We start from the raw sequence: 27,531 nt of genomic DNA, 5'->3' as shown, positions 1-27,531 counted from the left end.
TTTCATTAGTCACATTTCTGTACTCAAGGGTATGAGGCTGTTTTCTTTTGCTTGATAGAGGATTAAAAAGGTGTAGAGATATGCCAAAAAATGAACATGTTGTAATGTAAGCAACTTGGTAAGATTGATTATTTTCTAGAACTACTAAAATTTTTCAGGTTACTGCATTTTGAAAAGGTGACAGGACCTCACAGCAACGAGGTTCAGCCAAGCTGTTTATTCTGTTTAATTGTCAGCAGGATCAAATATAAGATAATCTACTTTTAATGAATTTATAAGCTTTCATGTTACTTATTTAAAATAACAATCAAAAATAACATTTTGTCTCCGGTCAACAAAATTTAAGATTATTAAGAGCTTCAAATTACTAATATTCCAATATACTGTATACATATAGGAAAGCCAAACTTTCCCCAAAATGTACCTGCTACTGGATACAATTATTCATTTGGGGCCCCATACAGCAATGACCAAATATCTTTTCTCTGATGCTTTTTTGAAACTTCTTGTTTTTACCACGTAGAAGCCTGAGTGTTACATCTTTGCTCATGATAAACTGACATAGACATCGATTTGGGGAATGGGAGGGTGGAGATTATCAAAGATAAGCCACCACATCAATGCTGCTAAACAAAACTTTGTGCTTTTCCATTAGACCAATCTCCAAGGCTCTGATCTATAAATAATTCAGAACCTGTGTTGGATTACTTCTGTGCCCACTGGAATGACTTTGTGCATACAAGTACAGTTGTTCTCAGGCTTTAGCACATCCTGCATTAGGAAGTTCTTACTACAAATAAGTAAATGGCTCCAGATGGACTGTGATGGGACAGGAAAAGATCCAATGAGCATGCAACCAAAACACTCTGAATTACAGTGGTAAATCATGCATATTTTTGTTCCATTGTCAGCTTAATGCAATAAGGAATCCACTTAACTGACACACTAATAAGCACCTTTCCTGCTTAATTGGAAGAGTTGCCAAGGAACAGATTCAATGTAATACTTTTCAGGTGCCTCCAAACAATAGATAATAGCACTTGACAGTGTCTGAAGCCTGTTTACAGATGTGAATTGGCATTTGATAGAAGAGATTTCCCACAGCACATTCTGTTGTTCACTGCAAGCTGCTCTTTGGTCCTGCTAGAGTAATTAGTCAATTTTGTCAATGTCATACATTAAAGCATAGCATTGTATGCTTATTTTGAAATAAGTGTATACTGAAGAAATGTCTCGGTAACTCTTCTGGTATCCCTAAGAATGTCCACCTACCTTGTCAGCATTATTCTATCTCTACCAATGTACAGTAGTTCAGAATTGGAAAATATGTAAGAATGAGAAGCATGAACAAGATTTACAGGTTGGATTACTGACACAAACAGTCATTGACAGCCACACTTCAGTATAGTTTCTTCCATGACAGTTCTGGAATGTCAGAGCTATCTAGTGGATTATAAAACATACATACCCTTGTGAAGCCAGCAGAGATCAGGGGCAATATTGATGACTCTTCACGATCAGCATGCCTTTTAAAGAAAGATGATAAAGTCAGAGATCATTTTTGTAATCAACTGAAACCCCAATTTGACAAGGCATTGACATACCTCTACACCAAATGTCATATCAAAGGCTAGTACAGCTAGATCTTTACAGGTCATTACAAACATTCTTTTTGTTGTTTATTACAAACTTACATCTTTGGCACAGATAAGCCAACATGCTATTTTCCTATTTTTTCCTTTTTGTAAGTAATGAGCTTCTTGCATCACAAAAAGTAATTCACTAGACTGTTGGATTGTTCCTTCTTTTTTGGTATTGGATTCTTTGTTGTTTATGCTGTCCCTAGTGAAAGATACACCTGAATGTTTACATGGCCAAAGTTTTAAGAAATCACTTGTTATTTGTATATACCAAATATCAGGTGGACAACTCAAGATGCCTGAATGAGGATGGATTTTCTACTGTTGATTACCCAGCACCTGCTAGTAGGTTACTTCATGATGACATACTCCTAAAATGAGATACCTGAATCATTCTGGAAAACTTGGCTATACTAACTGTTAAAAGACACTCAAACATATGTGAATGTATGAATGGAATCTGGAGGGAAGGTCATTATGCTAGATTTCTGTAAATGAACAGATGGAAGCTGGTCAAGTTAGCAGATGGCACAATAGCTTTTGTTTATGTTTAAAATTTTGGATCTTATGGCACCTTGTTTTTGTTTTCCATGCACTTGTTTCCTGTGCACAAAGTGAATGATGCCTAGTAAAGTACAAGGTTTGCCCAAGATTAAGCAGAGAGACAAAGGCAGGTGTCAGAAGAATTGTCTCCATTCCTCATGCCAGCTATCTGATAACGCTGCACCCAAAAGTACAGAGAGAGAGCAGGCATATTGCAGGGAGAAAAAAATAAGACAACACCAACAACTGAACTGCAGGAAACTGAAGGAAGATAATCCTCAGAGAGAAGCCCTTTCATATGCTATTGGCTAAATGTCAGCCTTTTTCACAAATATGCTTCTTGCAGAATGGAAGAAAATGTGTGAAAGTTCTCACTCTGTGAAATCCTAAATGGCAACTACAGAAGGCATGTGTTTAGCACACAGGAACTTGAAACAATTAAGTTGGTCCCAATGAAAGGCAAACTTACTTCTGAAGTTTCCACTAGACAGGGATACCAGACACATCTGAAAAGTTTGAGAACTGGAGCTTATGAGATCTTGTCACTTCAGGGATCTATTATATTGTCCCAACACACAATATGAACATTTTCAAAAGACAAAATGAATTGTAGGGAAAAAAAACTTTTGAGCAACTCCCTAATTATGAGTGAGCAAGCCCACCTTTCAATCTCCTAGCTTTTTAAAAGTATTTGCTGGCCCACAGAACCACAGGTGTCTTTCTCTCTGATGTACATGAAGAAGCTCTTGAGTTCGTTTGCTATTTCTCTCCTGCTCCTTTTCTTCTCTTTTCTTTTGTATTACTTTGATGACAGACAATTCTGAATGCAGAAGCAACGGTTTTCACAGTAATAAGACTTTCTCACATAAAAACAATGACGATTATATTCACAATTGAGTCCCTTGAAATGTTTAACTAGGGTCTTTTGTTCCCTAGAAATGGTGGAAAACAGCATAGTTAACGGGAAATTTCAACACCTCAGAATTGGATTTTGAAATAAAAGTTTTCTGAGAAATGGACAGTCTCAAAATTGTATTTGGAGGACATTATCTAAAATTCATTTCAAGTTAAATATATTGCATTTTTGCTACTTCTACATTTGTACAGTTTAAATAAACTCCACTCTTATTTAATGATATATAAGCAGTGTGTTCAAGAGGGAGGAGGAGGAAAAAAGCATATGCACGCCTTCTGCACATGGTGTTGCAGAGGTTGTTTGAATCATGCTCCTAAAACCTCCAGTTATAAGGAGAGGGGAAAAAAACAACACCAAAACCAAGTGACACCTGTTTAGTAAAAACTAGAAATCAAAAATCCTGTCCCAATCCTGTGGCCAACAATGGTGAAAACTCTGATATAATTACATTATCATTAGCAAAGTAAGAGGTTCTAATTCAGTTTTCAGTTTTAATTCTAAGTTTAATTCTATTTCAGTTTCAATTCTATTTTTTTACTGTAGCATTTACATTTACAATGATAAGATTCGCATTTAGTCGATCAAATTTGTAAGAAAAGATGAGCATTTACCTTCGTACTACACCAATAATGACTGTATTTTCTGAGGGTTTAGTTGTTCTGATAGACCTTTAAATAAAAAGCAAGATCATTTAACATTTTTTAAAGTTCACATTTCAGAAACCATGACTGTACAGAACCTCCCTACAGTACTTTACTTAAAATATCTCACTAATTTAAGGATTATTTCACTTTACTCTGGGACAGAATGGTAAAAATGTAGCAAGGCAAACAGTGCTGCTATATAGTCCATGACTGACAAAGATCTTACCTAATTACTTTATTTCAGCAAGGACAAAAGCCTTTGTCCCAGTGCCCTGAACCTACCACACTCACCCACGGTACATAATCTGACCCCATCACCCACACCCCACAGACTGTTATTTAGTCTAGACACATTCCCAAGGGGTATTTCACTGGAAAGTCATTGAAACAAGGCACCACTGCCTGTCAAACCTCTGTGGAGACACACAGAAAAGAAAATCCTTTTCCCCTTTTTTCATACTTTTACAGAAGTTTGTGAAAGTATTTTTGGAGTCAGTGTGCAACTTTCCTCCTCATAACAGATTTTCAGATGCTGTAGGTATGGAAACATGCACACAAAACATTGCCTACTTGCATCTGGAGTTACTCAACAGCAAGTGACATTTCAAAAAATTCAGAATGCTAATGAAGTGAATGTATTCATTAAATTGCCTGTGATGGCACGTGACCTTTGCAGATAATTTGACTTGTGAACGTGGAACCAGGTATTGGAAAAAAACACTTCATTATGGCAACAAATTCACATGCTGTAGCTCCATGCCAGATCAAGCTTCAGATGTCCTACCAAATGACTAAAAATGCTGCAGCCATCATAATTACAGTATTTAGATAACATTAATTCATGCTGCACATGAACATTTGTCCAAAAAAATTGCAACATTTCATAGATATTATAAAAGAAAAAAAAAAAGAAAAAAAAAACTTTCATGATTTATTCACTAGCTATGCCTTAGTTAGACTGAAATGGTGCTTACCTGCATAACGCTTCTGCATCGAAGTATCTGGAATGTCTATGGTCAATAATGATAATTTCATGGTGTTTATCAAGAAAACATTCTAGTGCAGATTCAGGTGTCCTGGCAATATTACATCGAAATCCAGCTTTCTCACAAGCCCAACAGAACCCATTACTCTGGTTATCTTCTTTGGCAAACACTAAAAGTACCTGGTTCAAAGACAGATAGTGAATCACTACACACAGATCTTACATATACAGTATTCTGTGACTTTTGTCTGTTCTTAACAAGTTTTTTAAAGCTACTTCCAAGGCTTAATTCATTGTTTTAAACATGATTGTTTCCTACAGACTATTGTTTTTTATAATTGTCTGTATACAGAGTTTTTTCAAGTGGATAAAATATTGTGCCAAGCCATCTGTATCCACATGGGATGAAGTGGCACTCTCTTCATTAGCTACAGAGAGAGCTTAGCCAATCAGCTGAGACAAGATGCCTGTGTTTCGACAATGTACACAAAATAACAGTGAGTCTATGTGTCTTCAGTGAAATTTCTATCATGCATCCTTTTTTTTTTTTTTTTTCCTTCTTCTTGCCAGGATCATACTCCAGCAAAACACTTGGATTACTCATCAGAGCATGCTTCACCTCACGTGAATTAATATTTAATAGCACTTCAGTGGCATGATGAAAATTGTGCTTTCCTTTTCGTCTCATCTAGTATCCCAAAATACTGGAAGCAGCCCACTTGGTGGGGCTTCTGGGAACTACAGACAGGCTGGTCACGATGAACTCACGCTGGATGGAAATACCTCTGAATATGGAGTACAACCCCACGCAGCTACTATACAAAGCTTGCCATGGGATCTATATCACCCAAGGAGATTACCATAGCTGAAATCCAGAAATGGAAGACGAGATCTGTGATCTGCTGTATAATTGTATAATTATACCTGTTGTGTAATTGCCAGTACCATTACTCTGAGTTTCTTTAAAATCAACACAATGTCCACATAATTCAAAGTATGAGAAGGCCCAATTCCTTCTGAAATGTGTTTCAAATTCTAGGATGGAATACACTACAGAAGATAAACATGAGGTCTACTAATGAAGACTCCCACTGATGTGATTGTGCTTTGCATTATGGTAGTATTTTATAGAGGAAAATTTATTTTGTCTGAAAGAATACAGACTGGCAAAAAAAAAGATCTATGTTAATGCTTTTGCGGATGACTCAGTGTATGCAGCCTTTGGGGAAAAATGGATAAACCAAACCAGCATTTGGCCTATTGTCTCAGGACACAAATCTTTCAGTAATTTAATCAAATTGCACTTAAACATATGCTTTGGTTAGACAATAATTTGGAGCATGTGCAACGCATACCACATCCCACTGCCACTTATCTTCTGGGTGATTTTAGGAATTCCAGCACTGGTTACACTTTGGACCAGGTTGGTGGAATGTCTACCAGTAAATCTTAACGTTTCCATGTAGTGCATATTTTTGTAAGAATGAAGGACTTAGTACTCATTTACTTCAGATTCCTTTTATAGCAACCTACTTTGTTAACCTGTTTGCAAAAACATGTCATAGTTTGGGCTATATTTAGTGAAGTTAATTTATAACACACTTAGGATTGGAAGAATGGTTTTCAGCAATAGCACAGAGCAGTCAGCAGACCTTATTTGTATGGTCTGCTTGAAAAAATGTGATGTTGTCTAACTTTTCTTTCCCTCATACCTGGTCAGCTGTATTACAAGGTTTAACTAGAAGAATTAGAGAGTGGCCCATGACTGGACAGAAATCACACAGCCATTAATAATGATAAAGAAAGCAGAAATATTCAGTGAATGTTTCTGATTTATACGTGGGAAAAAGTTGAATTAAACTGTCCTAATATTTGATGTTAGGTGATAATAGAGTCTATTCCCCTACAATAGGTCAGGAGGATTTTGAACTGCGCCCTAAGACAGACATTTTCAAATCAGCAGGTCCAGATTAATTTCGCCCAGGAGTTCTGTCATTACCGATTGAAGAACATTTTTGATTATTAATACTTCAGTATGCCTTGGGATACAGGAGAATTTTCAGAGGATGTTCAAAGGAGTCATGTATCTGCAAACCTCCTACCCATCCCAGACTAAATAAGGGGACAGCTGGCATATGACCTATATTAGTAAAGATATAAAAGGAGTATGAAGTAATGCCAGTCAACAGCAAAAAATAAAAAATATGCTCTGCCAAGCTCACTTTGTATCTTCTTATTGCAAGTTTGGTTAACACTGGTAATAATGCTGGTGTACTAAACGTCCTGCTGAGGTTTATTATTGTTCTGATGAGATTTTGATTAAGAAATGACTACCAATAAAATGCAAAACATGGAACATACTTAATTGATTACAAGCTAATTGATAGCAGAAAGAGCTGTAGATAGCTCTATTTTTATGATTTAAGACATGTTTGGAGAAAAGAATTAGGCAGGACTTTTAGTACGCCACACAGAATGTTGTGATAAAAATCTGTTAGGTACACATGTATCACTTGACAAAAATTCCATGAAGATCTCCATACCCAAAAAACTCCAGTCACATGTGTTTTTTTTTTAAGTTAACTTCTGTGTATCTCAGAAATTAAGATTTCAGTTTCAACTGTTGTATTACCTGAAGTTGATCTTGATGAAGTCTCATAGGACCAAACTGCACGTCTGTTACTGGTGCCTAGAAAAAATAAAAGGGAATGTTATTAGCACATATATACCTGTTACAGAAAACATTTTTTATTTATCACTGTCACACAGATATATTGCTGTCATTATGTGGCTGCTCCTTCTTGACTGTCTTGTTCTGCTTTTGTAAATTTATATGCTGAGCTGTGTTAACATGGTTACAAATCAACAAACTATTCTCCAAGTCATTTTTAATTGTTATTTTAAACATAGTAATGGATTAGTCATGAAAGTTTTGTAGACAGATTATATTTTTTTATCATCTGTATCACACCAGCTGTTCTGCAAAATATGGAAGTGTTTTAAAAACTGCTTTAAAAAAAAAAAAAAAAAAAACTATAAAAAAGCATCAAATATACAGGAGAAAGGCAGAAAAGCATTACTCTTAGAATTTCACATGTAACAGATGCCCTAAAATGATACAAAACAACATAAATTTAATTTCTCCGCAGGTGCTGTGCCACATTCTGTCCGTCCTTCCCAGCCCACCCAGGGAAGGTGTCAAGGTGTCAGGATGCAGGTATTTGTACTTGATGCTGCATGCATTCCACTTGACTTTGAAAAATCCTGTAAAAATGCTGTTGCAATATGCCCTGCTTTCCGCATGCCAGTGATTTCCACATTAGATACTGCTCAAGTAATGGAGACAAACAGTTTAGCTTAGGATGCAAGCACTGCTCTGGGATCTTTCCTTCTCATGTGTCACTTCAAGCGATAGAGGCCACAAGTGGTTTTTATCGCAGCTGTTCTCTGATACAAGCCATCGCTAGGTACCATTGGCTGGACTGCATGCTTGAACATGAACAACTTTCCAAGGAGGTTAGGACAGACTTTGTAAAGCAGTTAAACACATAAATAGAGAGGAGACTCTAATAGGTTTGTGTAGGTTGGATTCTTTGGGAATTCCCGCTAGGCAAATAACTGCACTTTTGTGTACATGAGTAGCTTCCATCTCTTGTCTGAGAAATGAAAACTATAAATCAGGCATAACAGTGCTGCTGATTCAAAAAAAGGGAAACAGCGTCCACCCAATGGCCCTTGGAGTTGCATAGACTCTTCAAAGATAACTAAGTAAGAAAGCAGGAGAAAATTGCTGTTGGCAATGCAGGAAATGGGAGACCTCTCTAGGTTTAGATGTACAAAGAAAAGATCTGTTGAGCACAAAGGTGTTATTTTTTACATTTGTTGCTCTTCAAAATGAAACCACACTTGAAGATCAGATTTATTGCTTTGCACTCTAGAATTTTTCCAATAAGTAATTTCTGAAGAATCGTCACCACATGCCACAGAAAAAATCTTTTTGAATTACATGCTCTATTCTTTCTCTGACCTTATTGCTCCATTGCTCAGCCCTCAAATTTTCTTATCTGTGATTTTATTTATTTATCAACTTGGAAATCATCAGGGTAACATTAAAAGAGCAAGAAACACGAATCAAAGAAAAATGGCAATGTAACACCTGCAAAAGCAAGCCAGGAACCAGTGTTTGCCTGCGTTATTTAAAAGGGCCCCAAAAAGCTGACCTTAAAATGACATGGAGGGGGCTTCAGATTTACTCTCAGCCATTCTCAATCAGACTGGCTTAGTTTAAATATTCTCTCTCTGGTCAGTTTTTCTAATTTTAAGACCCCAAATCTCTCCTCAGTTGGAAAAAATCATACTGCTTTATTCTCCCTTGTGGCCCATCATCCAATTATTGCAAATCTACACCAGAAAAAAAATATATATATACTTTTGCTGACAATGCACAGAGCAGGAGGGAATCCAGCTCTTTTCACCACAGCGTTACTGGTTTTGCAGCACTGACAGCAGTAACGATTTGTTCTCAGTCAGTAAGATCAGCAGGAACGTCTGAAGAATATAGAGGGAGTGTATCTATTGAATAAGAGATGCCTTTTTACAGTCACTTCTCTGACCATAACCACACTCCAAATTAAATTTTGGAATATTTATTTTGTACTTTCCAGCTGCCAGCAGAAAACAGCAAGTGTTTTCAATTCCACCGAGAGCTGTAGGGTCCAGACCCAGAGCTGAATTTCACTGCAGTCTGGGGGTATTTAAACCCCATTTATCAGACCAGGGCACCCTCACGCTTTCAAGTCCTAGTCCAAGGGTAACTGGAAGAGATGAGATAAAGACAGCATTGCCAGTTCTTGCTTTTCTTGTTTCTTTCTTTTGAAGTGATTGTGACTGACTGTTCATCAATGCACTCAGAGGACACCGCACCCAAAGCATTGAGTTTGGAGCAGCCACCGCCGTGCTCTGCTGGCACCCCCTGTGCAGCCTCAGACGTGTGCCCTGTGTCCATCCCACTGCCTGCTTTTACAAATGGATGAGCTCCCGTAAGCAGCCATGTCATGTGTAGCTGTGATCAGAGAAGTGCGCACACGTGCAAGCAAATCCTGCTTGGACCCAACATAAAACCAAGCTCCATGAAGCTATGCTACGAGGTTTATTCTGCAGGGAGTTCACAGAGCCTGGAAAACACTTCTAGGCCAGCAACCTGCAGCCATTCCTACACAGAAAATGTCCGTGTATGCACCACTGGAGCTTAAGTTACAAGCACTGCCCAAGTGAGAAACTGCCTTGTTACACGTTAACCTGCTGTCCTGAATAGAAGAAAAACCCTGCTCTGCATCTCAGCTGGAAAATTTTGGTGAACTCCAGTTAATTCTTAATCCTGTTGAAATCTGTTCAAATACCTTGATTAATCATTTCAACTTTTTGTATGCTGCTGGTAGCGCTGAGAAGCACCATGCTGATTAAGTGCTGTGTCAAAAAATCAAGGCTTCAGCAAGGATTAGATGAAACTCAAATATTGGTGAGCAAAATGAGCTTTTTAAGTACAAGCTCATAACAAAAGCAAACCCAGCCAAAGCTCACACATATTGTAACAGCACAAACACATCTTTATTCACTCACACATTTTACTACTTCTTCCTTGAACTTTCCTGCTTGAAAAAGAAAGACCTAAGTACATTTTCAGATTGGCAGACATGACTTACACACATGATAGCCCTCCAGGCATGCACAAATCTGTAAGAAAGTGCATGAGAAGGCAGAGGTATGGCCACTCATAGGTTCTTGGAACTGAGACTGAGCTGGGCTGCTCACAGAAGAGCCGCTGATGCAAACTTCACGAGTAACTAGAGCAGATGTGAATGTGGCAGGAACCAAGTCCAGGCCACTTCAGTACCCATCCCTGGCCAAACAACCTTAGAGGCCAGCCTGTAACTTGGAGCCAGAGACCAACTCAGAGGGTCATGCTACAGACTTCTGACAGCTTTCGGAGCACAGCCTGCTCTCTTTGCAGCTCCACCTTCAAACCATCCCAAGGGCGCTGGCTCGTGCTTGAGCTCTTGGTCACAGAGAAGTCTAAATGCTTGAGTAGTTTCTAACAGTAACTAATTCTCAAGCTTCTGAAAACCAAACCTTTTTGGCTTCATCTGTGTTTACTGCAACAATAGCTGCAGCTCAGTTCCTCTAGATCTGGGGAGAGAGATGCCTGTAATAGCAGGCTGCAGGTCAGCAACTACTAGTTAGCTTTAATTGCAGACAGCAGCCCAGCTTCTGCAGCATCACATTTTACACCCTCTGCTTAGAGAGAGCAGATAATCAACTCCAGCCTACTTTAAATGCTTACACACAGAAATTGCAGCCGTTTTGCATTCTCTGACCTGCTGGCTAGCACTTGTTTACCCCCAGATTTGCCTTATTTAAACACCGTATTTTAAGTCTGTCAAATCAGACCAGGCCCTGCACAAGGTGAGATCCATCCCAAGGCAGCAGCAGCAGCCATAAGCACAATACCTGTCGATGGGGAGGTCGTTCTGCTGAGTGCAGCATGCAGCTCAGCACTGCCTACAAACTGTCTGCATGTTGTAGCAGCTAAATTGAAAACACTGCAATTGCTCATAGAAATATTTCATGTTTCCAATGTCCAGAGATAAGAGCACGTTTGGTAAACAAAAACAACTGAAATAAGCTTAAAAATACAGACCCAAACAACTGTGACTGATGTGATTAAAGTACAACGAACTCGACATTGACCTGATATAACCCGGTAAAGTACTTCTCACCATGAGTCATTCACATTTTACCAGAACAGAATCTACAGGAACGCTCTGGTCATGGTTGCTGGTGTTTTGCGTTGTTTTTTCTTCCTACAGCTACAAAAACATTAAATGAGTTTGCCCAGTGAATAAATGTACTAAGGAATAAAGGGTGGAAATAAAGCCAGTTTGATCCACACGCTCCCTATGGTGATAAACTGACTGGTTGGATCGTGGGACACATCAAAGCAGCCTGCATTCCACAGGTCTCCTATTTGCTAGAGGTCTCATATCTTGGCTTTCTCCAAAATGCCTCTCCTACCATTACCAATTGGAGAGGAGAGCAAACCTAAAAGGGCAGAGTCAGCCCTCCAAAATCCCTTTGGCCATTAACTCCCATACAGTAACTCCTGCTCTGGTGGGGCAAACACATTCCTTCTTCAGGGTGATTTCCTTAAGTCACTTTTTTATGAAGTTTTTGTGGGATGTTTTAAAGCACAGCCCCGGGCAGCCTGAGGTAACCCTTGTCAGAGCCAGCACCGCTTACTGGGCTGTCCCGGGGAGCTGCAGGAACACTTGCTCAAATCCTCCTCCATGACCCACAACTGCTCCAGCACTTCCCACCTGCTGCAGATGGGGCTGTGCAGGTGACAGGCGTGACTTTTCGTCTGGGCATGTCATCGCCATGCGCAACCCTGGCCTTGTGCTAGCATCCCTCCCCGAAGGGCAGCTGGAAGTCCTTCTGCTCCTGCTGCTTTTCTCACCTTTTCCAGGTTAGAGATTGAGGGAGGAGACGCGACAGCTGTCAACTTCTGCTGAAGGGATTGCAGATGGAAACTGCTGCTGCACAGCTGACATCAAGGTTCAGAAGGCAGACAAGGAGAAGTGAATTCCCATCAGCAGTTTAATACCAAGTAACTGCCTGTTCAAATAAAGACTTCAACCTTAAAGCTCTGACTCATTATAATATATAACACAGGTAACTACAATGATAAGATACAAGACTCCATCACTGGTCTTAATGGACTACTGCCAGAAAAATTTATCGTTTTAGATCAATATTTTAACACATCATAAAAAATATTTTATTTAGTTTTAAAATATATACTTAAGCTTTGTACATACACTAGGTGTGTGATATAAATCAGCATGACTTGACTCACTGAAGCAAGATTTGACAGTCTTGATCATAAAAACATGCTCGCAGCGTTAGGACTGTTAACATAACCTGAATTTTGATTACTCTAATAAATAAAAAGGATTAATTTTACAAAGGAAAAGGTAACCCTTTTCTCAACCTGCTGTGCTAAGCATAGATTTATTGCCCCAGAGAATGAAAGTTCAAATAAACTCACATATTTAGACCGTATCTCGAACATTAACTGATTTGGGATCCATTAATGGCAGAAATTGGAAGTCTACGTGACAATATCCTTTTTCAAAACTTTAGGCAAGAACTCTTGGATGCTGAAAGACAGAAATCAACCTACTGGATAACAGCTGACACGACTGAGGCCAAGATGTTTTATATCGCTTGTAACAGTCTTTATCACTTTCTGAAATACATAGATATTAATCCAATCCATGATCATTTACCTATTTCTTTCTCACTGGATATATACCTAAGTAGAGAATTTAAGCCTTAGTTTCCTATTTTCCATGCACACTCTGCTAAACACTTCACATCACTGCTCTAATGCTCCTCGCAGACCTTGACGGCATCGCTTTGTTACAACAGTTGGCATCAGTGCAAGTTATATACAATGCTAGCTGAGCAAATCTTCCTAACATACCACAGTTGTTTACAGCATAAAATGAGTTTTATAGTCCATGGGTTGGATTCCAACCTAATTGAAAATTCAGAGTAATTCCATTGAACACAAAGAGAATATGTTGGGTTTACTTCAGTGTAAAGGAAGTGAGAGTCTGGCCCCATAGAGTTTGCTCTCCGGAGGCTACAATGGTTAGAATGAAGAATAGGAGGGAACAAAGCATCCAAGGTTATCTGCCTTTGCTCAACAGATTCAAGGACAGAGGTAAGCCAGGCTCTTGAAGACCCGGAGCTGTACGTAGTCAGCTTATTCTTTGCTGAAATACAGAGTTTTGAAAGGCAACTACAATCTACCTAAACCGCTGTTCAACCTAGATGAAACCTGCTAATTCCAGCCCTTGATGTTTTTTCCTATTTTTGTTTCATAAAAGATGTAGACAAATGTCACAGACTCAGTAATTTACATAATGTAGCATTCTGACTCAGTGCAATTTGCTTTGATAAAATCTAGCATTTACATTAACCTAAATCTGGTTCCCACTGATGCATCTCTGTCAATAAAACAATACAGATTTATATCTGTATTTCAAGGTCTGAAGATCACCTGAGGTTCTGGTCTGATGTCTTTTTTTCTTTTTTTTTTTTAATCTATTTTCAGTTTTAAATTAATTCCTACAAGAATTGTTTATGATGCTGCCATTTAATGATCCAATAGCCAATGTAAGTGATGAGATAACATACCCTCTGTTCTCTTAACCCACTTCTGAAGTTTTGGTAATAGTTGTGAATCAGTTTTACATAAATTAGCTCTTGCTCTTGGGAGCCAAACTCTGGCCCCTGATTCACATCATTAGGAACAGAGAATTTGGAGAGCTTGCAGTTTTGTGAGAAGCTTTATTGAGCATAGTGAGTTGCCAAACTCTCGAGCTAGCCCACTGGCTGCATCAGCCATGAGCCCCACGCTCAGTCCTAAGATCCCGATGACACCTTCACCGCTCCTAAAATCCAGCCCTGTTCCAACCAACAGTCTGGAGGTGAGCTTCATGTTCTCCCAAGACCCAAGTAAGTTAACTAGGAGATAGTCACATGAAGCTGGGACTCGTACATCAGGGCAAAACACTAAACATTGAGACTACTCTAACACCACCAAGGCATCGAGCCACTGGAGGTCCTTGAGACGTCACCTTCTCCAGAGATGTGAATCACGGTTTAATCATGAACAGCCTGCCAGAGGCCCCCCAAAAAATAACACCAGCCTACTTAAACAAAATCAGTACCACCAACTGCCTGTCAGTTCTGGAAAGTACTGCGATTTTGGCTGTTGGTCTTGTTGCAAAAGCAGCCTCAACATTTTTGGTGAAACAGCCCCACCCGGGAGAGGCAAGGCCGAGGGGAACACTTCTGATGTTTGGCTGTGCCCTGCTTCTCTGCGGTCTACACATGCCAGCCATGATTATATATGTTTGTTTGTTTGTTTGTTTGTATTCTGGATCTAATTCGCCACTGCCTTTCTTCAGTGTTAGCCCAAATGCAGTAAGTAAAGCTAAATTAGAACAAAACTTGAGTAATACTGTCACGAAATCAGCCTTGCTGCCTTCTGGCACACTTTACACACAACTGAGAACTCTTGTTTTGTGCCTTTTATAAAATCTCCCTTTACTCGTTACAAGCAATTACTATCACCATGCTGCAAGCATGACACTATCAGAAGTGAATCATTCCATTACTTTGGGGAAAAATTAATGATGCTGTCCAAAAGGGACTTTTATTCTTGTTTGCAATGTGGTAAGGCCTGGGTGGCCTCTGGCCCAGACCATTGGCCCACTGTGGTAAGCTTCGTACAGTTACAAACAAAAAAACAGCCAGTAATCTCTACCATTGTTAAAGGTCAGAACTTTAACAAAGAACATGGCAACAACTCTGGGGACTGCTTCAGCTTTTGCAGGATATTTAAATCAGAACTTAAACGTCATTATCGCTTAGCAGGCCTACAGCACTATTACACAGATCTCAAACCTGCACGGAGGCTGGAAACCATTGGTGTTTCCAATTTTACATGCAGAGGACAGGAGACACTGAGAAAGTGCCTCAGCCCACCCCAGGCCTGGGCTCGCTGCCTCCCTCTGTGTGGCCTCAGGCTGCGCCATGCCCTGGCCAACAGGCAGCACGAGGCACTGCTGACACTGGCACCACCAGACAACACCCGGTATCTGGAAAACACCCACTGACTTCTGAAATCCAAAATGATGGTTTCTGATACTTCAAACACCATTTGGGTTATGACTCGGTAGCCCCAGTATTCCTGTAGGTTTTTAAGGCAAGTAGATATAACGCTAGCAAGGTGGCCATGCAAATCTCATGTTAATGTACTTAAGATTCCTTGCCCTTAATATACCACATATAAAAAGGGACTGAACAAATCAAGGAAGAAAAAGAAAGAAATTTATTCATGAATCTACACCACTTCTTCTACCCAAAGGGAATGACATTGAATGGAAACCAGATCTTATACCAAAAGCTATTCAAAAACAGCAGGTTGCATTGGCTGCAGCATCTACCTGATCCAGAGATCTTTTATAGATCTGCATGATATGCACAAGTACATTAGGCTTGAAATGTCATCTATTTGTTTTGCATTAGAATATGAAAAATGAGAATTGTATGCTCCATAACAACCCCAGAGATGTGAATACCCCGGTCTGTGCCCCATGGTCATCATTTTGTCAAATACTTTTATGACCAACTAGCACTGAGTTCAAACTGCCCTAAACCTTCACCATCTTACAACCTGAGATGGCTCACTGGGGTCTTCACTCAGGCTCCCCACTTTCTGACTGAAAGTTTTTCAGGAAGTTCTCCATAAAGGCCACATACACACAAACCTTTGCCTGGAGGCTGTGAGCTTGCCCTGTGTTGGATCCCTGGAATGCACACTCAACTATAGCCAAATATTTCTGTGTGGTGAGGCCATGCTGTAAAGCGTTTGTACTTATATCCTGGTGCTAAATTGAAAAACAGCAGCTTAAATGACCTGGCTTGTATTTTAGAAGAAATTTTTAAACCCTGTAATAATGGTTTGCTATACATAGGTTGCAGAAATGGATGCCTTTATCATGGCAAAAAAAGCAGTAAGAACGTTTTCAGCTGTTCAAAGCCAAACATGGTTCTTAAGCATGTCTCTTTTTGCAGAGTTCAGCTTAAGAATGTGCAACATGCAAAAACTGATTTGCTTCAGATGAGAAAAGGGGACATCTACAGGGTATTAGCACCTAACTCTATGTTTAATTTGTTTTTAACAAAATTCAACTGTCAGATTGAATACCCAGCACATGTCCCAGAGAGAACATGTCCTCCAAAGTCAGATATCCTTGGTATTTTGGGGTTACTGTCCTCCAAAGTCAGATATCCTTGGTATTTTGGGGTTACTTTCAAATAAGGGTTGTGATTACCTCTGTGAGAAGCTACCTTGCAGCAGCTGAGCAGCATGTGTGGGTGGATGTCAGACCTCTGGAGCTACCCCCAGCAGCTGTCCCCTTGTACCCCAACAACTCAGAGACTGCTTTTTTTTCCCCTCTGCAGTTAGGACCAGCCACACTCTATCTCACAAAACATTTTAAAGGCAGCCCCATAAAAACGTGCATCTAGAAATTCCCAGAGGCTCAGAGGCCTATTTCCTTGCCTCTTTACCCCTCACCTGACACAAGGCTGGCTGCTTCCCTGGCTGGGAGAGCTGTAACCAAGCTCTGGGGACAAGCTAGTCCGTTACACACTGCTGTCTATGTAAGTGGCATGGATATTACAGTTTCAGTGTGCTATCCTCTCACATCTGTTGGCAGAAATAACTTCTACCCAAATGTAAGAACTAAAGACTGAAAAGAAAACAGTCTTCAAGTCTTGTGGTCTTAAAGAAATTTCTTAAAGAAATTGGTCTTAAAATCAAGACAAATGATCAGCCAAGACAAAACCAGAGCATTAAATACGTTGGAGTTTGCAAACAAATAAATCCAGCATTGCCTTTCCCAACATCTTTGTCTAACTCAAAAAGATCTCATTCACCTACTGCTGCCTCAGGTGTATTCACGTTGCAGGCCTGCTGCAACATTAATATTTTCCGTCCCCACAGTTGTGCAGACGCTTTCATACAAATACTACATTCTTGAGACCCAGAGGGAAATTCTTGTTGCCTGCACTTTCGCAGTTGAGCTGCACAGCACTCTGGGAGACTTAAAAATGGCACAGTAGTTCTATTGTTTAATAACATTAAAACTGCTTGTTCTCTTGTGATTCTGCAGAAGCCAAGTGTAGCAGTAAGCACTAATCTGTTCTATACCTATCAACCAGTTTTCTTCTTCCTAGTGGCTCCCACTTGTTGGTTTTATTTTAGAGATGACTACAGATGCAGCAGGATACAATAGATGTCCACCACTGTCACTGTGAGGTTTATGTTTCTCTTTACACATATGAATTTCTTTGGCATTTTTCATTGAACCAGCTGGATTTGAACAGACTCAGCTGACTAAGAGGAAATTCCAGTTTATCAGGAAGATTTCCAATCACTGTTTCTTTATGTCAAACAAACCTTTCATGCCTTTATCTACCAACACTGTAATTGCCACAAACAGACCGAGTAAAGCAAGAAAGTACAGTATAAAAATAGCACAAACCTGTCAGGGTCTGCTAGGCTTTCAAGAAGGTCTCTGTTTTGTCCTGAGCCTCAACTTGTTGAGGAACAAACTTGCTTTTTGTTGTCAATAACAACCCATCGCTCACCCTGACATTGTGGAAGCCATGCAGCCCCGACAAATTTAAAGTCAAAGCAAAATCACATTACACAAAGACCACAGGTAAAATCACACATGCAACACGCTGACTGCACATCCTGCCTTCTGGGAATCTGGGCATTCTAAGTTACACACCTTAGAAAATTTAAAAGAAAATCTTTGTATAAATTTCCTCACTGAAAGACATACCTGAAATTTGAAATTGTGGGAAAGGACAGTTCAGGGTCTACGGACTGTACGTTTTTCTACCTGCTGCCACCCATTATCATAAAAGAATACATTTCCCAAGTGGTGTCAAACAGCCTGCAACAACCTGCTGTCAGATCACGCTGCACAGGTAGCAGGTTGAGATTATCCCTCCTGACTGGCTGAGAGCTGCCCACAAGCCTGTGTAACTGCTAGCTTATCTCCCAGACCTCCAGCGCTGGCCTACATGGGCACTGTGGAAGCACGGGTGTCTGTGGACCTGCTGGACACCGCAGGCACGTGTTTGCATGGCCCCCAACGTGGGCTCTACCCACCTCCAGCAAGCACTGAGGCACTTGTGCTCTGTGCAGCATCCTGCCTGGGACTGCTCTCAGTGACAGCAGACACAGACTCTAGATTTCACAGTCAGAGTAATGACAAAGTCAGTGGGACAGAGACCAGTATAATGAAGAGAAACGTTCAACAATGATAGCAAACATTTCTGTATTTTTGTTTACTGAATCAAGGTTTGCCAAGCTGAATGCAACTGTCTATTAATAATTGAGAAAACTACAAGAGATGCTCTTGGCACTGAAACCTTTTCTAAATAGAAAACATTCTCTCCAATATAGGACAGAAAACTTGAGACTGCAGGCATATTCAAGGTATCTTTTAAATGTAACACTAGGAAATTCATAGTAGTGTGTCTCTTTTTCACTCTTTAGCATTAATTTTGCTCGTTCACACCAATGACTACTCCAACAGGTTAACTCCAGGTTTTATAAGGAAGAAAACAGAAAAATGTATTTATGACTGCTGGGGATCCCTTCTTTCTTTTGTCCACTAGGAACTTCACCAGCTGAGGGGACGAGTGACTGCTTTCCTCTAATACAGATGCCTCTTCATTTCTGAGGACCTACCGGGTAGCCTGAAACCTGACACGGGCCTTGTACTTGTGCCTGGTTCAGTAACACACGGTGCTTCTGCCAGCCCACAGGGCTCGTTGGGTATTACGGTATTACAGGCTCAGTAGATGGGATCACTTTTTTTTTTTTTTTTTTTTTTTTTTAATTAAGTACAGTAGAACCTTCTTACAGTTATGCCAATCTAAACTTTGCATGTCTTTACTGAAGTGTTTTTTTTTCATTATAATCAGAATTACAATTAGGCAAAATTGGATGCAGCAAAACCACTTTTCATTCAGGTTGTGCTGCAGAGTATCACCATCTAGATTTGCAGCAGGCACACTCCAGCACTCCATTTTATTTAGCTAAAAACAATGTTTAAAAAATTTAACTGTATTACTATTTTTGCTACAAAGCAATCTCCACACACTCTGCCTACAAGTAACTTTTCCTTTACAAACGAACTGTTGGGTATACCAAAGGTGACACTGCTGGTATAAAATGAGTGAGTATGGAGCATGCTTTTCCCTCTAGAAATGCCTAAGCGACCAATATGTTACCACCTCCCTGTGAAGTTTCACAGGACCAAAGCTGTGGCAACAGAGCAGAGCAGCCTCCCACAGGGCAGCTCCCTTTTAATCAACAACCCTTAAAGCTGCCCCTGTAGTCGATAACTGACAAACAAATTCAGCTAGGTATCAAGTACCCACCAAGGTAAAATCCTGCTCACAGTGAAGTTTGTTGACTACACTACTACTGGAAATACTCTCTCTGTGTATGATATTTGTATTTCTTAAAGTACAAGAGCTGTAATTGTGCAGATAATATATAGATGTTGAATAGCCTTATATAAATTGTTTCTTCCATTTAACCTTGAGATTTCTAGGGAAGAGGGACAGCATTTGAAGATACCTGTTACAGGATGGCAGTGAAGCTTTCAGAGAGCCTTGCTGCAGCAGCAGATTTTCAAGGAAAGGTCTGCAACATGCAGGAAGAAGAGCACAGGCCAAGACAGAATGTGAAAAAACACTGAATAATCTATAACATAAACACATGCATTGACTGCACAGCTAGCTGGCAAACTACACAGATGCACAGCTAACTGCACTGTAAAATCACTACCACTTAAGAGCACGGAGCTAGAGGTAGATAAGAGGCACACTTGGTCAAGCAGATATGGGCCATTCACGTGCCAATTTAAAATGGTGCTTCCCTTCCCTAGGATGTGGGTAGGAGGTCTGGAATCTTTCAGAGGTTTTTTCCCCTCAGGTTACAGGTCCTCGTGCCCTGCAGCAGGTCCTTGCAGCAGCTGTGGAAGAGCTGGGCTCCTCTGCCACGTGCCACCGAGCTCCGTGCAGCATCACGTGGTGGCATCCTCATTTCATTTGTTTAACAACAATGAATTTGGAGAAGAAGCCCTCTGAAAGAAAGAAGCTCCACTTGGTCCTTATTTACCAGAATGGTGTCAGCTTGTACAAAAAGTGATGAACTGTAAGGAAAACTGGCAGCCGTCCAAAGACAATCTCCCTTCAGATACAAGTTCTGGCATCTGACAAGATGGAAGCTCATTTAATCTGTTCTGCAACTGTCCAAAATATGTTTCCACCCTGGTCATTCTTGCTTTCTCACTCTGGTAATTTTTCTAAGAAAGGATGCTTGGGCCTAGGCCTTCTGTTGCGAGTGAGAGCGCTTCATGCCAAAGAACAAACAAGAGAAAAGAGACATTAAAGTCCTGTCTGGCGACACCATTAACAAGTTCACAGTCACCATTTCCTTCTTCCTCCCCTGCACCAAGTGTTTCTTCCCAGACAGTGATCCAGACTGCTGATAGCTCTGGCAGGGAGCTTTTACCAGAAATTTTAGCAGGAAATGTTAATTTGCAAGCCTCGGTGTCCTCCCTCAGGGAAGAGGGACGTTACATCTGCAGAGCCCCGCTGTGGGGACGCAGAGCTCCTCCGACCTGCCTGCGACGTGCGAGAGAGAAACTTCTGCGTGGCTCTAGCAAAGCTGAGTAAAAAACCAACTGCACTCATCTGTTTTCTTTTTCCTTTTTTCCCCCAAGCAATGAAATACTAGAAGAATGTCCAAAGCAAACAGAAAAATTCTATTAATGAAATATCCAATTTAGTGTAGTTTCATAGCTTAACTCTGAACTCAGCCTGATTTCTAGGACCCAAAGCCTAGCTGGGAACTTGCAGGCTTGGAATTTTAAAAAAACAACTATTTTGCTTTGTGTAAAAACTCTACATCTCTATAAATCAGTGTAATGGTAAAAATAACTTGTGTGAAACAGTAAACATAACACAAACTACTGACAAATTAGATATTAGGGATAAATAATTTTCTGGACTAAAGTGTAACATCTTATGTGAGAGAAAGGAAAAGACACTCATTTTATGAACAGTTCCAGTAAGGCTACAGTTAAACTACAGGCTGCTTGCAAAATTAAAAAATAAACCTATAAACTCATTGAAAAACGATGCAGATAGGACTCTTGAAAAGTTTCATTACTTAAATCACCTGATTTCTTTTTCTTCCTCTATGAACTTTGAGCATAAGTCTGTAACTACTTACTATAAGTGCAGGAGAGAATAGTGTTTTTGATTAGGAAAGCTTTTATCAATCATGAGAAGTTTCATTTGATTTGTTTTATGTGTTTGTATGTTCCTCTGAGCCAGGACAAATGTTCTTACCGCATTCATATTTGTGTGGTTAGCAGATTTTTCTGCATCTCTTTTGTCCTTATCCTCCAAAGACAAAACAAATGTTGTACTGCTGAATGTTGAACTTTGCAATTTTCGTGCTGCATTGCGACAGTAATGTATTTTGACTAACTATATGAGCCGCTAACATGTACAGTCTAGGCAGCTGCCATGGAACACCAAAGGTCTACCTTTTTTCTTCACTGCTAACTTTCAACCAATGTGGTACTCTGGATGACTTCAGAATATAGTATGAGGTGCATAATTTAATCCAGTTATATTTCTAATACAATTTTGCTAAGAACATTGAAGTGTATTTCAACAAAACAAACCTTCCATAGAACAGCAGGAAAATATTAGAGGTGGCATCAAACCACTGAGCCGTTAGATATAAATCACTCACAGCATGTTCCCCACAAAACAGAGTAACAAAATTTGCAGGCCATAATATGAGGCTGTACCCAGAAATACTTTCCAGATGAAACAAGCAAGATTTGCAGTGGTTTTGTGACACAATCAGCAACTTCCTGCTATTGGAAGAGAGATTATCTAGTGCATTTGGTGCTCTGATTCCGTCTCCTTGTACACCTCCTTTTCTTAGCTGAGTGAGCCATAAAACCTGACGAGGATGCTCATACAAACGTGAGCCCCATCACTGCACCGGGTGTCCTTTCCTCTCTGTGCAGCTAGCTCTTATGCTGAACTTTACTTTTGTTAAGTAAACCTAGTAAATGCAATGACTACCAAGCATGTCTGATATTTTAGCCCCATGGCTCTTCCTTATTCTACAAAGATATAGCCCTGTCATTGTTACCCATGTACTCTTAAGAAGTAACATGTGGCTAGCTTGGACTATTAGCTTATACTGTTTAAACCACCTATGACTGATTTCTATTTATTTATTCACTTACAAGAGAGGCACATCTACGCTACAAATAATATTTTTCTGATATGGGGGTCTCTGGTCATATCCCATGTATTACACTTCTACTTCAGACCGAGTTTTAGGGCAGAATTTCATAGCGTTTACAACAACTTAATACATTGTTTCCTTTGAAATTCAGATTTATACTTTTAGCTATTTTTAAAAAAAAATAATGCATGGCATTTATTCAAGGTAACGTGTGCAAGAAGCAGCATTTCACATAGTCTGCATCAAGAATCACCTTCTGGTAAGTATAGACCTATTTTTGCAGTACATGATAGTATATTTTCTTCCTGAAATGTTCCATTATTTGTAGTATTTCCATCATGCAAGTTTACTTTTATTTTCTTTTTAATTCAGTTATTAGTGCAGTGCCTATCAGTTGTTTTCTCAACACAACTCTCCCAGTCTTATCTGGAACTCTCCCAGTTTCATCTGTTTGGAAAAACTGTGTCCCTTTGACTGCAAGCCACTGGCAATGGTGAGCATTTGTTTCACTCTCTGTCCTGTCATCTAACACAAGACTGAACAACTGGAGCCTCCAGCTGATTCTATCAGCACTCCAGGAGTCAGAGGCAAACATCTGGAATTTATTTGTTAGAAATAAAATAAATGACATCTTTTCAGGAGTTTTAGCTTGCACCTGTACTTATAAATCTCCTCCATGAGGACAAGTTATGAATAAATTCAATCAGGACCAGGAGGTAAGGGCTCCTTTGGCTCAGCCCCAGCAGAGGGCCCCAGGAAGAAGGACAGCACTGAGGTGCCCTGGAGGCAGTTTGCTCAGAGCTGCTCTCTCCCACCCAACAATGAGCAATGTGCTGCATTAGGCCTCCTGGGGCCCGCTGGGTTTCAGTGCACACATCCAGCCTGCTCTGTTCGACTGGGTCAGAGGGTCCCTGATCTCCTGGTTCCCTCTCCCCAGTGGAGTGCTCCATCCATGCTGGGAGTTAATTCCAGCTTTGCTGTAGGAGAAACATAGCCCTGAAGGTCATTCTTGTTGTCTGTAATGCCACAAGTGGTTCCAACTTCAGCAGAAGCTGCAAAGAGGAATGGAAATGAGGAACTAAGGGAGGAATTTAAGAGGACAGTACTGCAAAAACAGAGGAGTAACGGGGGAGCAGAGGTCAAAAGAATCAAACACCACCACTGTTATCTGATGGGAGGGCACAAAGGTACAGGATGAACCTCTGAAAATATGCAGAGGAGGGAACAGGGAATACACAGAGAGGAAAAAGGGCAGCAGAGAAACAAAGAGAGAGAAGCCCCTGCCAATTGTTTGGATGAAGGTTACCTTTGCCTAGGCACTGCACTCATTGTCTGCAGCCGTCTCCTTTCCTGCTGCTTTCCTGAGCCTCCCTGAGCACAGACAGTGCTCGTTCCAAATCGGAAGGTGACTGATGTGGTCCTGTGCTATGGGCAGGTCCACACGAGGGACTAGATCAACTTCTCTATTTTTGCTTGTACAGAGTACAAGGTCTTCATTGCAGGGGTTTAACAGCCTGAAGTGAAAGCTGACTGTACCTCATCCAGCTTGTTCTGGCAGACTGTCCCGGAGAAAATTCACATTTAGGGATTGGTAAGATCTTAGCAAGACAATCCCATTGCAAATGGAACCAAACACCTGGGCATGCAAAGCAAATTCACACAAATCTACCCATGGCTGGGTACCACAGCCAGTTCATTTCTCCACACACTGGCTATGGGGCCCCACTAGTTAAGCAAGATGCTGCAAGAACAGGCACTCGGTATTGTGCAGGAACTAGTTATATTCCTTTCTGACCATGAAGATAGGCTGAAGGAAACACCATTTTTGTTTCTGCAGAGACCCAAACATGAAGAAGTCAGAAAAGACCAAGAGAGCACAGCACTGCAGTGAGGTGACAGCCCACACACTCCACAGTAAGTAGTACCTCACATTACATGGTCTGAAAACATCAGAGAGACACTTGAGCAAAACTGAATCTGGTCAAGAAAGCCATTAAACAAACAAACAAATAGGACAAACTCAACCACCCCAGTGATGGGCTGGTTCCTACAGATGACTCCAGCATACCCTGTTGGTCTGTTAGTCATCCGATGTTCCCTGACTTTTCCACTGCTCCGTAGGGCAACTCCAAATGTTTTTTTTGTTTGTTTGTTTGCTTTGGTTTGTTTTCTTAAATAAAGGGCATTAGAAGATTCCTTACAAGAACTGCTTTCATGAAGTGATCAACTGCTCTTAGCCAAGTACACAAGCTGTTGGGGGAAAAGAAAAATAGTATCTGGAGGTGGGGCAATGCCAAGCCAGGGGAAACCATTTGCAGCACAACAGACCTACAGAACAGCTCGAGAAGCACAATAGTCAAGCAACATAAGGCACACCGTGTGCCCTATTTTTGCAAAGGTTGTTTCTTTTTTTCCGATAGATACTTCCTCTTGCGGTGTGTGACAGGAGGCTAACATGGTGATGCTGTCGGTATTATCGAGTAAAGCTGCCCAAAACTCCGTCTGCAAGAACTGTTGAACTAAGGTCTGCGTTGCTCATCACTGGTTCTTGTCCAAGGGGAAGTTAACAACCCTGTGCCACCGGCCAAAAAACAAGCAAACCAAAAATGTAAGGGGATGAGACCCCTGGCAGAGCTTCAGTATTCCTGATCTCAGCAATCAGACTCCGCTGCACTAGCTAGCAGGGGAACTGGCGATGTGTGCCTTGCTGACGGTTCCTCAGCATTACGGCACAAGCAGCTTCAGAGTCAACAGTTTGCAGAACGTTTTGCAACACCTGGACGGAGGTGGTTTCACACACACATCATACAACACTAAATTATAAACCTCCTCAGTTATAAACCTGGCTGCTCCAGGAAGGAATCTATTAATGCAATTCTTACAACTCAATTAAAACAAAAACATATTCATGGCAGAATAAAATTTGAAAGAATAATAAATCTAAAAGCCATTAAAAATAAAATTACAGTAACAAACATAGGGTTTTATCACTGCTCATCATTTAAATTGTCAGCTTTATCCTCATGGCAAGCAGGCAGCTCTCGTTCACAACTGAACACCTACTTTATTTATTTAGCTATGCTGCATTTAACCTTACATCCTGTCTGCTGGGTGCATCCGGCTCCACAGATCTCCATGCAGCGAAGCTTTAGCATAAGGTGGGGGAGCTACTTTCCACAAGCCAAAAAACAGGAAATTTGATGACATTGTTCAGTGAGCAGACGTCAGCAGAGAGTGATACAAAAGAGTAAACAACTTCCTAGCAGCAGCAGACAAATGGGCCGGAACTACTGGAATCCTGTGATGTCTGGTGTGTTTTGCATGAAAATTACTGTCTCGATGAAAGGGAGCGATCTTCATCTAATGCAAATCGGAGCTGCTCCCTGGAAATCAAGGAACCACACACCAGTTTGGTCTGTTTAAGATCTGACCCCAAATCTTTTCCTTTCTGATCATGAAAATACCATTTTTGAGAATTCACATGGTTAATATTCTGAATATTTGTAAATGTTCTTATTATTTTAAAGCACAAAAACTGATGTGAATAAAAAGGATAAATTTCTGTGACTGTATGGATGGCAGTATCAGAAATGCAGATGCTATTTCCTTATGATCATGTTACCTTCAGTCTTACATATATAACAGTAACAACATACAAACATATATTCTTGTTACAATAGCACTCTGCCAATGAAACGGAACAGTAGGTATGACATCTCCTTTCTGTATTTTGGTGTTTGCTTTGTGAAATCTTCTCTCATATTTTCCAGCTATGGGCAAATGTCAAATATGATCAAAAAAATAGCCTCTCAGGCGTATGACTCAAAGCCAGGTTACAGCAGGCAGAAAGGAAATGTAGGGAAAGACATTTTTGCTCTAACTGAATGTCATTCTGCTCATCTCTGTCCAATTTAATGATCCCTTAACTGTAAAGAGTAATATCTGACCATTGACCACAAATACTGAGCTTCACTACTGCATCCCGAACAACTGTATCAATAAAAATTGTATCCTCTGGACAAAATCTTTTCCCTACCCAGCTACTGTAAAGAGACCACTGAGGCATATTATTTTTCAGTTCTTTTACATTGCCTTTTAAGTTATTCCTTTCAAAGGGTGGATGCAGAGAATCAAGTCCTATTCTACATAAGTCCTATTCTAGTTGAGTCCTATTCCTCCTTCTTAAAAGGAGCTCATGACAGATGGACTAGGAGGCGTCTGGGGGCTTTATGATTTTGGAAAATTTAGGGATCTTACCAAAAATACACAGGAATGTTCCCTGGGAGGATGCAATTCAGTAAGTACAATCCCAGGACTCTCCTCTCATCCAGGTATACCTCCTAGCCAAAATCTAAACAGAATAGACTCCTAAGATTAAAATTAGCAGCTAAATTTAGAGCTGTCCATGAGACTGCCTTACTCTCAGTAAGAGAGAGATGGAACAACAGGAAAAAGCCAGATGCTTCTCAGTGCTCGTCGCCAAATTCTCCTCTCCTTGGAGACAGAAGAAGTAATATGTAATCCTGAGGAGGAAGACACACCAATAACCATGTCAACACTGCAGTCAAATGACAAGGCAAACATACTGGGCCAAATCTATCTGTAATGTAACTCTAGTAACTTGAGCAGATTTTGTTCTTCCTAAATACTGGCAAGTGGCCACAGGCTAACAAACGGCTAGACAAAAAACAAAAAAACATAACACCCAAACTGCTACAAATGCCTATAAAAAAAACAGGTCTACAAAAAACAAAGCAAAACAAAAAGCACGCAAAAAAACCAACAAATTGCTTCTT

The 27,531-nt window shown here is 40.3% G+C and overlaps 1 protein-coding gene across 4 annotated transcripts in view; it reads right to left on the bottom strand.

Moving 5' to 3' along the window:
- PDE8A (phosphodiesterase 8A) overlaps nt 1-27,531 on the bottom strand; it is a 163,829-nt gene that overhangs the window by 30,892 nt on the left and 105,406 nt on the right. For all 4 annotated transcript variants that reach the window (XM_035335387.1, XM_035335389.1, XM_035335385.1 and 1 more), the window contains exons 2-5: nt 7,361-7,417; nt 4,718-4,908; nt 3,711-3,767; nt 1,469-1,526 (exon numbers count right to left, since the gene is read on the bottom strand). In XM_035335387.1, the coding sequence (XP_035191278.1) occupies nt 1,469-1,526; nt 3,711-3,767; nt 4,718-4,908; nt 7,361-7,417 (363 nt within the window). The remainder of the gene's footprint in view (nt 1-1,468; nt 1,527-3,710; nt 3,768-4,717; nt 4,909-7,360; nt 7,418-27,531) is intronic.

Source organism: Oxyura jamaicensis, chromosome 10, assembly GCF_011077185.1.
Source record: "Oxyura jamaicensis isolate SHBP4307 breed ruddy duck chromosome 10, BPBGC_Ojam_1.0, whole genome shotgun sequence".
Taxonomy (NCBI): Eukaryota; Metazoa; Chordata; class Aves; order Anseriformes; family Anatidae; genus Oxyura; species Oxyura jamaicensis.
This window is presented reverse-complemented; position numbering and strand designations above follow the sequence as displayed.